Genomic DNA, 12,673 nt, shown 5'->3' with positions numbered 1-12,673 from the left:
CAGCTGAGAGGTTTTTGTTTGTTTGTTTGTTCTTAAGTCTCATGGTATTTTTGATAGATTTGGAACTTGTTTTAGGCATAAAACATTACAGTGACTTATTATAATTCCTTCTGCTCCCATAAGATTAAAAGTGTAGCTTTTAAGGTGATATTATTCTCAGATTTTTAATCTTGTGTCAAAATAAGTCATACCAAAAGCCAGTATCATTGGGGTTTTTTTTTTGTTTTTTGTTTTTTTTTTGGGTGGGGGGGATTGGTATGGTTAATTTTACTTAAAGAATAGGCTGCTGAAATTGGCTCATGGGTTGTAGTTGTCTACCCCTGCTCTAGCATTAGCATGTTGGTAGAATAGACTTCTACTAATTTAGAGAAGTTATTGGTGGTGTCATCTGAACATTTTTAAGACTGTCAAATTTGGGGAAATAATTATCCAGTTTCTTTCCTTGATGTGGATTCAGGGCATTTCATGTTTTCTTGAGTAGATCCTGAATTCCCTTCCCTTCCCCTTGGGGCTGATGTGGGTATATTTTTACCTTTTTTTAAAATTTTAGATCTTGAAATAATTATAGATTCACAGGATGTTTCAAAGATAGTACAGAGGCCCTGTGCTCTTCATCCAGTTTCCCTCAATGGTTATATCTTATGTAACTATAATATACTCTTAAGTCCAGGAAATTGACATTGGTGCAATGTGTTTGTGTAGTTCTGTTTTTAGCACATCTGAATGTTGTCATTTCAAGAATTTTATATAAATGGAGTCATAGAATATGAGAGTGATTAGTTTTACTCAGCAAAATGCCCTTCAAAGCCATCCAAGTTGTTGCATGTATCACTAGTTCTCCCTTTTTATTGCTGAGTTCTATTTCACGGTATGGATGTACCATAGTTTCTGTAACCATCCATCTATTATAGCATATTTTGGTTCTTTCCAGGTTTGGGTTATTACAAATAAAGTTGCTATAACCAATTGTTTACAGGTTTTTTTTGCGTGGACATAAGTTTTCATGTCTTTGGGATAAATGCCTAGGAGGGCAATTGCTGGGTCATATGGTTAAATTTGTTTAGTTTTTTAAGAGACTGCCAAACTATTTTCCAGAGTGGCCGTACCATTTTACATTCTCACCAGAAATGTAGGAGAGATCCAGTTTCTCGGAGGCTTCGCCGGCATTTGGTATTGTCACTATTTTTTATTTTAGCTGTTCTGATAGGTGTGTAGTGATATCTCATCGTGGTCTTAATTTGCATTTCCTTGATGGCTAGTTATGTTGAACATCTTTCCATGTGATTATTTGCCATTCAATATATCCTTTTCGGTGATGTCTTTTCATATCTTTTGCTCATTTTCTAATTAGATTGGTTTTTTTTAAACTGTTGAGTTTTGAGAGTTCTTAATATATTCTAAAAATGACTTCTGTGTCAGATATGTTGTTTGTAAATATTTTCTTCCAGTCTGTAGTTTGTGTTTTCATCTTCTTAATAGGGCCTTTTGCAGAGCAAAAGTTTTTAATTTTGATGAAGTCCATTTATTGACTTTATAAAAATTTTTTTTTGTATTATGCTTTTGATAATTATCTAAGAACTCTTCACCAAGCCCTGTACATCCTGAAGATTATCTCTTTGATTTTCTTCAAAAGTTTTATGGTATTAAATTTTATTACATTTAAATATATGTGCATTTGGAGTTGATATTTGTTTAAGGTATGAGGTTTAGGTCGAAGTTCTTTTTTTTTTTTTTGCCTCTGGATATCTTATTTTATGAGCACCATTTGCTGAAAGACTATCTTTCATCCATTGAATTGCTTTTGCATCTTTGCCAAAAAATGGTTTGGCCAGACTCGTGAGGGACTCTTTCTGGTTTCTCTATTCTCTTTCATTGATCTATGCATCTATCTTTCTGCCAGTACTACATGGATTTCATTATTCTTGCTCTTTATATCTTTAAATCCAATAAGAGTGATTTTTCTCACTTTATGTTTCTTTTTCAAAATTGTTTTAGCTATTCTAGTTTCTTTTGCTCTTCTATATAAATTATAAAATAATCTTGTCTCTATTAAAAATCATGATTGGTTTTGATTGGAATTGTGTTATATCTGTCAGTTTGGGGGGAGAGTTATCATTACTGTGCGGCATCTTCCAATCCATGAACATGGTATGTCTCTCCATTTAGATCTTTGATTTATTTTATAAGCATTTTGTATTTTTCAGCAGGTAGTCCTGTAAATGTTTTGATAGATTTACATCTAAGTACTTTTTTTAAGCATTTGTAACTGCCATTTTTAATTTCCTTTTTACATGTTCATTATTTGTATATAAAAATACAATTAATTTCTGCGGGTTAATTTTGAATCCTGAGATCTGGCTTAATTGCTAATTTGTTTTAGGAGTTTACATTGTTTAAGTTTTGGTTTTGGTAGGTTCCTTGGGATTTAGATCATTGTGTCACTTGGAAATAGGGGTAGTTTTAGTTTTTCCTTTTTAAACTGGATCGTATTTCCTTTTCTTGCTGTTTTGCGCTGCTGAACTTCCAGTACTGTGTTGAATGGCAGTGATGAGAGAAAACATCCTTGACTTGTTCCCCAATATAAGAGAGAAAGCTTTCAGTTTCTCATATTATTTAATATTAGCTGTGTGGTTTTTGAGATGTTCTCTATCACATTGAGGGCTGTCCCTTTTATTGCTAATTTTCTGACGTTTTTTTCTCATGAATGAGTGTTGAATTTAGTCTAATTCTTTTTCTGCAACAATTGATAGGGTCATATGATTTTTCTTCTTTGGACTGTTAATAGAATGAATTAAATTGATTGTTTTAGCCTTGCATCTGCCGAATAAATCCCACTCTCGTTCGTGGTGTTTCATTCTTTTTAGTGTTGCTGAATTCTCTTTGCTAATATTTTGCTAAGGATTTTATGTCTGTATTCATAAGGAATACTGATGTGATGTTTTCTTTTTTTGGTATGATTTTTGTCTTTTTTTATCAGGGTAATACTGACTTCTTAAAAATGAATCAGGAAGTGTTCTGTCTACTTTTTTCTGAAAGAGATTGGATAGTATAGGTGTTAACTCCTTAAATGGGTAGTAAAATTTTCCAGTGCAACCATCTGGGCCTGGACTTTTAAACTACCAGTTCAATTTCCTTTACAGTTATAGGTTATTTAAATTGACTTAAGATTGGGTGAGTCATGGTGGTTTGTACCACTCAGAATAACTGGTCCATTTCATATAAGGTCAAATTTATGTGTACAGAGTTGTTTGTTGTATGCTCTTATTATCTTTTTGATATACACGCAGTCTGGTTTTGTGCTTCTTTCTTGAAATTGGTAATTTATGTCTTCTCTTTTTTTGTCAGTTTTGGTAGATATTTGCCAGTTTTATTGATCTTTGTTTTCCGAGAGCAAGCCTTTTTTTGCTTCCATTTAACTGATTTCTCTTTATTATTTCCTTCCTGTTTGCTTGTCTTTTACTATTTGTTAAGATGGGAACTTAAATTATTGAGACTTTTCTAATATAAGCATTTGGTGGTATTGATTTCCCTGTCAACATTGCTTTGGCTGCATCCTATAAATTTTGATATGAAGTATGTTGTTTAGGGACAATACAACAGTGGCTCAGTGGCAGAATTTTTGCCTGCCATGCTGGAGATCCGGGTTCAATTACCAGAGCCTGCCCATGCCAAAAAAAAAAAAAAAAATAGGTCGTTTATTTTCTAGTATTGAGAGACTTCCTTATAATCTTCCTGTTATTGATTTCTAGTTTGATCCCATTGTTGTCGGACAATACACTCTGCACAATTTCAGGTCTTTAAAGTTTCTGGCCTTGTGGTAAATGTACCATGTGAGCTTGAAAAGACTAAGTATTCTGTCACTGGGATGGTGTGTTCTTTAAGGTCCTTTTGGTTGGTGATGATGTTGAATTATTCTGTACTTGTTGATTTTTCATCTACTTGTTTCATCAATTATTGAGAGAATGGTGTTGATGTCTCCAACTGTAATTATGGGTTTATCTCTTTCTCCTTTGAGTTTTAGCTCATGTTTTACAGTTCTGTTGTTTGGTGTATACTATTTAAGTTTTAACTTATCAATTAATACATTGAATGCCATTTTATTTTTTGTCTGTTTCTTTGTTACTCATTTTTCTTGTTTTCCTGCCTTATTGGGGTCACTTGAACATTTTTTAGAATTCCTTTTTTATTTATACTGTTTTTTAATATATTTATTTGTGTAGCGTTTTTGTGGTTGCTCTACGTATTTTATATGTGTGTGTGTGTGTGTGTGTGTGTGTGTGTGTGTATACTTTATCACAGTATACTTGTATGAACAGTTTACTAGTTCAAGTAAAGTATAGAAATCTTACATCCCTTCATGTTTATTTACCCTCCTCTATTTATAATATCATTATCTTAACTATTTCCTTTATATTTGTGAACCACATCAGACAGCGTTAATTTTTATTTCAGCCATCAAATACAATTTAGAAGGCAAGTATTGTATTAACATATTTTGCTTTTTCCTTCTTATGTCATTTCTTTTCTGTTTCGAAAACTGTTTAGCCATTCTTTTAGGATAGGTCTGCTGGTGACATCATTTTAGTTTTTCGTCATCTGAGAATGTCCTAGTTTCCTCCATTTCATTTCTGAAAGGTATTTTCACAGAATATAGAATTCTGGGTTGATGGTTCTTCTCTTCAACACTTGAAAAATGTTTCACTTCCTTCTAGCCCTCATGGTTTCTGATAAGAAATCCACTGTCACTGAAATTGCTTTTCTATTTAAGTAAGGTGTTCTTTCTGTCTTGCTGCTTTTAGGATTTTTTCTTTGTTTTTCGTTTTCAGAATTATGATATGTCTTGGTGCTGATTTCTTTGGGTTTATCTTGTTTGGGGTAACTTCCTGAGTCTGTAAGTTGATGTCTTTTGGAACATAATTTGTCCAAAATTTGGGGGCTTTAGCCATTTCAAATTCTTTTTCAGCCTCACCTTCTTCCACTTCTCTTTTGGAGACTCTGAAACACATTAGATTTTTTTATTTGTCCCTGACACTGTCACCTTTTTATTTATTTACTTTCCAGTTCTCTGTTGTTCAGAATAGGTCATTTCAATTTTTTCAAGTTTACTGATTCCTTGTTCTCATATTTTCTGCTATTGAGATTATCTATTGCAATTTTATTTTAATTATATATTTCAGTTTAAAATTTTTCATTTGGTTTTTTTCATAGTTTCTGTTTCTTTGAAGAAACAGCTATTTTTTGTGTTTTAAGCATGTTTGTTAATTGTTCACTGAAGCATTTTATGATGGCTGATTTAAAATCCTTGTCTTATAGTTTCAGCATCTGTCATCTCGGTGTTGCCATCTAATGATCATCTTTCTCATTAAAAATCAAGATTTTCCCAATTCTTTGTATGATAGTGTTTTCTTTTTATTAAGACCTGGATATTTTGGGTATTATGTTATGAGACTCTGGATCTTCTCAGAGCAGGCTTCCTTTGACATCTTTCTAGTTGGGGAAGGGGAGTACTCAGTACTAACTTGTGATTGTCTAGTGATGGAAGTCCAGGTTATCCACTCGACTTGAGTTAGTCAGGGCTCCCCACTAGACCTCAACTGATGCCACTTTATCTGGGAGTGATGTAATGCCTCCTAGCACTTCCCCAAGTGGCCTCTCCTGACACTTTGGATAGGAGGTGGTGGCCTCTTACTGCTGGTGGTTGTGAAACTCCTTGTATCTGTGGTAGGGCTCCTCTGATACCAACTCAGCCAGAAAGAATGAGGGTCACCTTGTTATCATGAGAAGGGGTATATCGGGGCTAGGTACTTGAGGTGTGCATAGTTAGTACCTTAAGAGGGTCCCCGTGAGCCTTTGCTTGTTAGAATGGAGGTGGGTCCACAGTTTTTCTTAGTGTATTTGGCTGCACTATAGTATTTGTTGTCTGAAAGTTTTCTATCTTGCTTGGCTCTCACTTTCTTGGTTCCTTGGCTAGAGAGAGCAAGCTTTTGGTGGGGCTCCAAGTTCATTAGCATTTTTGGGTTGTCAGCTTCTCTAGTATCCAATGTGGGATCAGGACACATGAAGCAGAAGAAAACCCAGGAAATTTACCTCTTTATCATCGTCATGTCCCAAGAGCCTAATTGATCAGCCTTCTTGTGACCTTTTAGAATCTTTTATTTTATATATACTATCCAGAGGTTTTAGTGGGACAGATAGAGGAAAGTAGGTCTATTCCATACTTCTGGAAGTGGAAATAAAAGCCATTAGCTTTAAATTTTCTGCTCTCATCATAACTTAATCGGACCACAAAAAGATTTCTGAATTTGGGATGACAGGCTAGACTCGATCTTTGGTCTCAAATGTGGCTTTACACTGGAATCAGTGGAAGAACACCCCCACAGACTCTAAATCTGGCACAAGGACCTCTGGGTACCTGTAAGTTTTAAAAGCTCTGTGGATGATTTTGAATTGCAGCCATACGTTATCTTGGGCAAATTCTTTTTACCTCCGTACACTTTAGTTTTCCTTGAGGGGATGGATCCGTTTTCCAATGCAGCCAGTAAGAAGCACTTGAGCTGTTTTACTGTTCATCTATGTCCATCTCCCTCTAAGAGATTCTGCTTCAGTAGGACTGGGCTGAGATGAGTCTTTTGAGAGAACCCTAGGACTTTTAGTTAAGAGCCATCAGACCAGCTGATCCCTAAATTACTTGGCAGTAAAGAATTTGTATAACAGATAACATACAGCATTGTAATTTTATAAAGTAAAAAAGGTAGAGAAAAATACTGTTTTGAAATAAATGTGCTGCCCCTCTCTGATCTTCCTGTTGTCCTGACGTTAAACTATTTGGAACCCCACAGGGCTGCCACATGTGAACCTACAGGCTGTGACTTGTAAAACTGCCAAAATCACTGTTCACCTAGACCAGGGGTTCTTAGTCGATGTTGGGCCGGATAATTCTTTGTCAGAGGCTGACCTATGCTTTGTAGGATACCAAGCGGCACCCCTGGCCTTTACTCACTAGAAACTAGAGACATTGCCACTTGTCCCTAGTGGGTACAATTGCCCTGCATACCCTCTTCTTTTGAGGACCACTGACTTAGAAAGTAATAGGACTAGAGCCCACTGTTGTAGAGTTTTTCTTTCGTTGTATTCTTTACCACTTGTGGTTTATCTAGAAATTGATGCAAGGATAGGAGGGCCTAACTTCTCACCCTATTTCAATCCCATTCCTATTTGAGTGCTTTAACAATAAGCTACTGTTTTTATTGCCTTCTATTGCCTTATTTATAATCTTATCTCTAAGCCCCTTTCTATGAATTATTGAATTTTCCTAAGACAACTGTTGAGCACCTACCATGTTGCAGGCATGGGAATGAAGGATAAGTAGCAGTTAACCAGGTAAAGGGAACCATGTGTGGTCAGAGGGGCATGGTACAATGAAACTAATGTTCAGGAGATTATGAAGGGCCATGTATTCCAAGTTATGTGCTTGTAATATTATGTTTAATATATAAAATACTTAGTCTCTAGATATCAAGGTATCTAGAGCTTAATTTGGTTTGACCTAGAAGCTAAATTATACCTTCCAAAATCAGTATTTCAGACAGTGTAATGCTTTTATATTATTTAATTATTTTGCTAACTGGAGTCTTATCCTCAAGAGTGGACATTTAATCTGTAAATATTGGTGAATATATATTGCTAATGATATATGTCATTAACCAGGTTCTAAAAGCTATCAATTAAAAAATGATGGCAATTCAGTTCCTGGACCATGCACACACACAACCCCCCCTCCCCTGCCAAAAAAAAATGATAGCAAATGTTAAAATTGATGGATAAGGGTATCAGGGATCATGGGGGCGGGGTATGTTGGAGTACTCTCTGGGGGCTATATTATTATTCTAACTCTCCTGTAAACTAAAAAGGGTGGTAAGACAAACCACAAACTGAGGGGAGAGAATGATAGTGGAAAGTAAGCCTTTTAAATTTTTACATTCAGTTCTATGATTAAAATTTCTTTTAAAAAGTTTATTTCTCTCTCTCCCTTTCTCTCTCTTTTTAAGTCTTGTGAAAATGCCATTGTGTGCTGGAAACCTGGTAAAATGGAAGATGATATAGATAAAATTAAACCCAGTGAGTCTAATGTGACTATTCTTGGGCGATTTGATTACAGCCAGTGTGACATTTGGTACATGAGGTTTTCTATGGATTTCTGGCAAAAGGTAGTATTACATTTTCACATTTTGAAATTATTTGACCTGTGAAAGACTATTGCTGTGTCCATGTTATTTCATCTAAGAATCTACTGTGATGTTTTGAATTGATTACTTTGCCTTTGTAATTTATTTTACCTTACACATCTGTATACCATCTGCAGTGCTTATTATGAATGAATTGGCAGTTAGGTAACCTGTCAAGTTTTACTTAACATAACACCCACTACTGAGACTTAATGTTTCAGAGATTAGCATGTTAACCTTCTTGAGTAGCTTTTTCCTAGAAAACTTAAAGGAGATCAGTGGAGGACAGAGAAAAAAAATACTAGTTATCAAAAATTTTAAAGAAATCTGGTACTAGAATATTTTGGTAACAAATTACATGAGCATTATTTTTGTTAGGAAAGCACTGGGAGTTTTCTGTTGCTTTTCCTATGATTCATTAAAACAAAACATCACCATGGTAACTATAAATTATAAAGCCCTTCATAGGTACCTGAAATATGTATTAGTGTTCTTATTTCCATTTTAAATTAGGAACATAACAGAAAGATCATTAGATGCGCAGCCAGAGGCTGGTGTGATTGGATTGCTTGAATGCTTTATATTTTGATGATTTTATTAATTTGTTATATTTTTAAATGTTTATGCAGATGCTTGCACTGGGCAATCAGGTTGGCAAACTTTATGTTTGGGATTTAGAAGTAGAAGATCCTCATAAAGCCAAGTAAGCATTTAGAAATTTATGGAAATTTCTTCCTTTTTCTTCTAAATTTTAGGCCAGTAAAGTATTTCTTTTCTAATTTAATGATTGTTTTTTGTGAATACCTTGGTGATAAGTTTTCTTTATATGAATTATATATATCATTATAACGTATATAATTTATATATATTTTACATATTTCTAGAATATAAAATGTACTAAATTTGTAGTGAAGTATATCTAGATTTTAATTTTTTCTAATTGACTTGGAGCATCTGTTTATTTTCTATTTCAGTTTTAAGTTAGATACGGACTATTATGAATGCTATATAACCTGTTTTCCTGTTTTTTTCTAGATGCACAACACTGACTCATCAGAAATGTGTTGCTGCTATTCGACAAACCAGTTTTAGCAGGGATAGTAGTATCCTTATAGCTGTCTGTGATGATGCCAGTATTTGGCGCTGGGATAGACTTCGATAAATTACTTTTTCCTATTCAAGATTAGAGAGAGTTGTATGTGTATAGTAGAGTCTTTTTAATGTATCTTGTTAGTAAGTGCACATAGAGCATTTAGTTGTCTTTCAGAATTCAATCAGGCTGAGCTGAATGTAGTGATGTTTACATTGTTTACATTCTTTGTACTGTCTTCCTGCTCAGAATCCACTGCTTTTAATAAAAATTTATTTTTGTAAAGCTCTGTTAGTTTATTTTCATGGTGATGAAAAGAAGTTGAAAGTAATAAAATTATGCCTTATCTTTTTGAAATGATCATTTTTTGTAGTGTTCTTAAATGGTGAAAGCTATTTAATGTAGAGGCTAAAAGTGTGGGCTCGGGGTGCATGGGTAGTTCAGTGCTACCACTGAATGCTTGCCTGCCATGTAGGAGACAGGGTTCAGTTCCCAGACTATGCACACACACCCCCCCGACACACACACAAAAGTGCCAAAACTAAAGTGAATTTTAAACCATGGTTTTGCCCCTAACAGACCTGGGTGAATAAGTTAACATTTTTCTGTTTCCTTATATGTAAATAGGGTATAATAATACATATCATAGAGTTGTTGGAAGGGTGAAATGATAATACATGTAAGGCAGTTAGAACAGTACTTGACATATAATAACCCTAAATATGTTTTAAATTGCTATTATTATTGAAATATTAGCAATTGGGCAAGGGGTGTGAGGAGCAAATAGCCAAAATATAGTGGGTAGAAGAATTAAATAAATGCGGAGTATACCCATATAAGGAGTTATTGCCCCTCTTATCTAGAAGGATATTATTTGGGTGGTATGTAGATGGAGATCATAGTACTGAGGGTAGTTGGTTGTTTTGTCCTAAACAGAGGGCACATTGTGCGAATTTGTAGGGAAGGGGACAAGGAAGCAGTAGAAATAATGAAATTGATAATATAAAAGAAAAGGAAATCCCAACAGAGTTAGGACAAAGATTACATGTGGAGGATTTAACCTAAAGTAGCCAGAATGAGCACCTGAGTGAGTAATCATGAAACTAAAATAGGAGGTAAGCAAGGGAGCTAAAGTAAAATACAGAACACTAACTGTTGACAAGTTTTTAGACAAATGAACCTTGTTTTCTTAAGCCATTTTTAAATTGGTTTTGATATGCTATAAGTACACAGTCTTTGACACTGCTCCTTTTTAAGCTGTCTCTGAAGTAAGGTTTACTTCCCTGAAAATATAATGCTTATTCCTCAGTAAACAGGAAAACTTGGACCAATGTGCCCTTTAGTTTTTTTTTTTTATTAATTAAAGATAAAAAAAGAAATTAACCCAACATTTAGAAATCATTCCATTCTACATATGCAATCAGTAATTCTTAACATCATCACATAGATGCATGATCATCATTTCTTAGTACATTTGCATCGATTTAGAAGATGAACTAGCAAAACAAAGACAAAAAAAAAACCTATACCTCAGATGCAGCTTCATTCAGTGTTTTAACATGATTACTTTACAATTAGATATTATTATGCTGTCCATTTTTGAGCTTTTGTATCTAGTCCTGTTGCACAGTCTGTATCCCTTCAGCTCCAATTACCCATTATCTTACCCTGTTTCTAACTCCTGCTGGACTCTGTTACCAATGACATATTCCAAGTTTATTCTCGAATGTCGGTTCACATCAGTGGGACCATACAGTATTTGTCCTTTAGTTTTTGGCTAGACTCACTCAGCATAATGTTCTCTAGGTCCCTCCATGTTATTACATGCTTCATAAGTTTATTCTGTCTTAAAGCTGCATAATATTCCATCGTATGTATATACCACAGTTTGTTTAGCCACTCGTCTGTTGATGGACATTTTGGCTGTTTCCATCTCTTTGCAATTGTAAATAACGCTGCTATAAACATTGGTGTGCAAATGTCCGTTTGTGTCTTTGCCCTTAAGTCCTTTGAGTAGATACCCAGTATTGCTGGGTCGTATGGCAATTCTATATTCAGCTTTTTGAGGAACCGCCAAACTGCCTTCCACAGTGGTTGCACCATTTGACATTCCCACAAACAGTGGATAAGTGTGCCTCATTCTCCGCATCCTCTCCAGCACTTGTCATTTTCTGTTTTGTTGATAATGGCCATTCTGGTGGGTGTGAGATGATATCTCATTGTGGTTTTGATTTGCATTTCTCTAATGGCCAGGGACATTGAGCATCTCTCTTCATGTGCCTTTTGGCCATTTGTATTTCCTCTTCTGAGAGGTGTCTGTTCAAGTCTTTTTCCCATTTTGTAATTGGGTTGGCTGTCTTTCTGTTGTTGAGTTGGACAATCTCTTTATAAATTCAGGATACTAGACCTTTATCTGATATGTCATTTCCAAATATTGTCTCCCATTGTGTAGGCTGTCTTTCTACTTTCTTGATGAAGTTCTTTGATGCACAAAAGTGTTTAATTTTGAGGAGCTCCCATTTATTTATTTCCTTCTTCAGTGCTCTTGCTTTAGGTTTAAGGTCCATAAAACTGCCTCCAATTGTAAGTTTCATAAGATATCTCCCTACATTTTCCTCTAACTGTTTTATGGTCTTAGACCTAATGTTTAGATCTTTGATCCATTTTGAGTTAACTTTTCTATAGGGTGTGAGATACGGGTCTTCTTTCATTCTTTTGCATATGGATATCCAGTTCTCTAGGCACCATTTATTGAAGAGACTGTTCTGTCCCAGGTGAGTTGGCTTGACTGCCTTATCAAAGATCAAATGTCCATAGATGAGAGGGTCTATATCTGAGCACTCTATTCGATTCCATTGGTTGATATATCTATCTTTCTGCCAGTACCATGCTGTTTTGACCACTGTGGCTTCATAATATGCCTTAAAGTCAAGCAGTGCGAGACCTCCAGCATCGTTTTTTTTCCTCAAGATGTTTTTAGCAATTTGGGGCACCCTGCCCTTCCAGATAAATTTGCTTATTGGTTTTTCTATTTCTGAAAAGTAAGTTGTTGGGATTTTGATTGGTATTGCATTGAATCTGTAAATCAATTTAGGTAGAATTGACATCTTAACTATATTTAGTCTTCCAATCCATGAACACGGTATGCCCTTCCATATATTTAGGTCTTCTGTGATTTCTTTTAGCAGTTTTTTGTAGTTTTCTTTATATAGGTTTTTTGTCTCATTAGTTAAATTTATTCCTAGGTATTTTATTCTTTTAGTTGCAATTGTAAATGGGATTCGTTTCTTGATCTCCCCCTCAGCTTGTTCATTACTAGTGTATAGAAATGCTACAGATATTTGAATGTTGATCTTGT

The 12,673-nt window shown here is 34.9% G+C and overlaps 1 protein-coding gene across 5 annotated transcripts in view; it reads left to right on the top strand.

Moving 5' to 3' along the window:
• EED (embryonic ectoderm development) overlaps positions 1 to 9,672 on the top strand; it is a 43,056-nt gene extending 33,384 nt beyond the window's left edge. For 2 of the 5 annotated variants that reach the window (XM_077113341.1, XM_077113339.1), the window contains 4 exons: positions 1,096 to 1,170; positions 8,049 to 8,207; positions 8,855 to 8,928; positions 9,261 to 9,672. In XM_077113341.1, coding sequence (XP_076969456.1) covers positions 1,096 to 1,170; positions 8,049 to 8,207; positions 8,855 to 8,928; positions 9,261 to 9,387 — 435 coding nt within the window. In that variant the 3' untranslated portion in view covers positions 9,388 to 9,672. Of the gene's footprint in view, positions 1 to 1,095; positions 1,171 to 8,048; positions 8,208 to 8,854; positions 8,929 to 9,260 lie in introns of those variants that run through there. The other 3 variants (XM_077113342.1, XM_077113340.1, XM_077113343.1) reach the window with 2 other exon arrangements.
• Positions 9,673 to 12,673: the final 3,001 nt, after the last annotated feature.

This window comes from Tamandua tetradactyla, chromosome 8 (assembly GCF_023851605.1).
Source record: "Tamandua tetradactyla isolate mTamTet1 chromosome 8, mTamTet1.pri, whole genome shotgun sequence".
Taxonomy (NCBI): Eukaryota; Metazoa; Chordata; class Mammalia; order Pilosa; family Myrmecophagidae; genus Tamandua; species Tamandua tetradactyla.
Note: the sequence above shows the minus strand (reverse complement) of the source record. Positions and strands in the feature narration are given on the sequence as shown.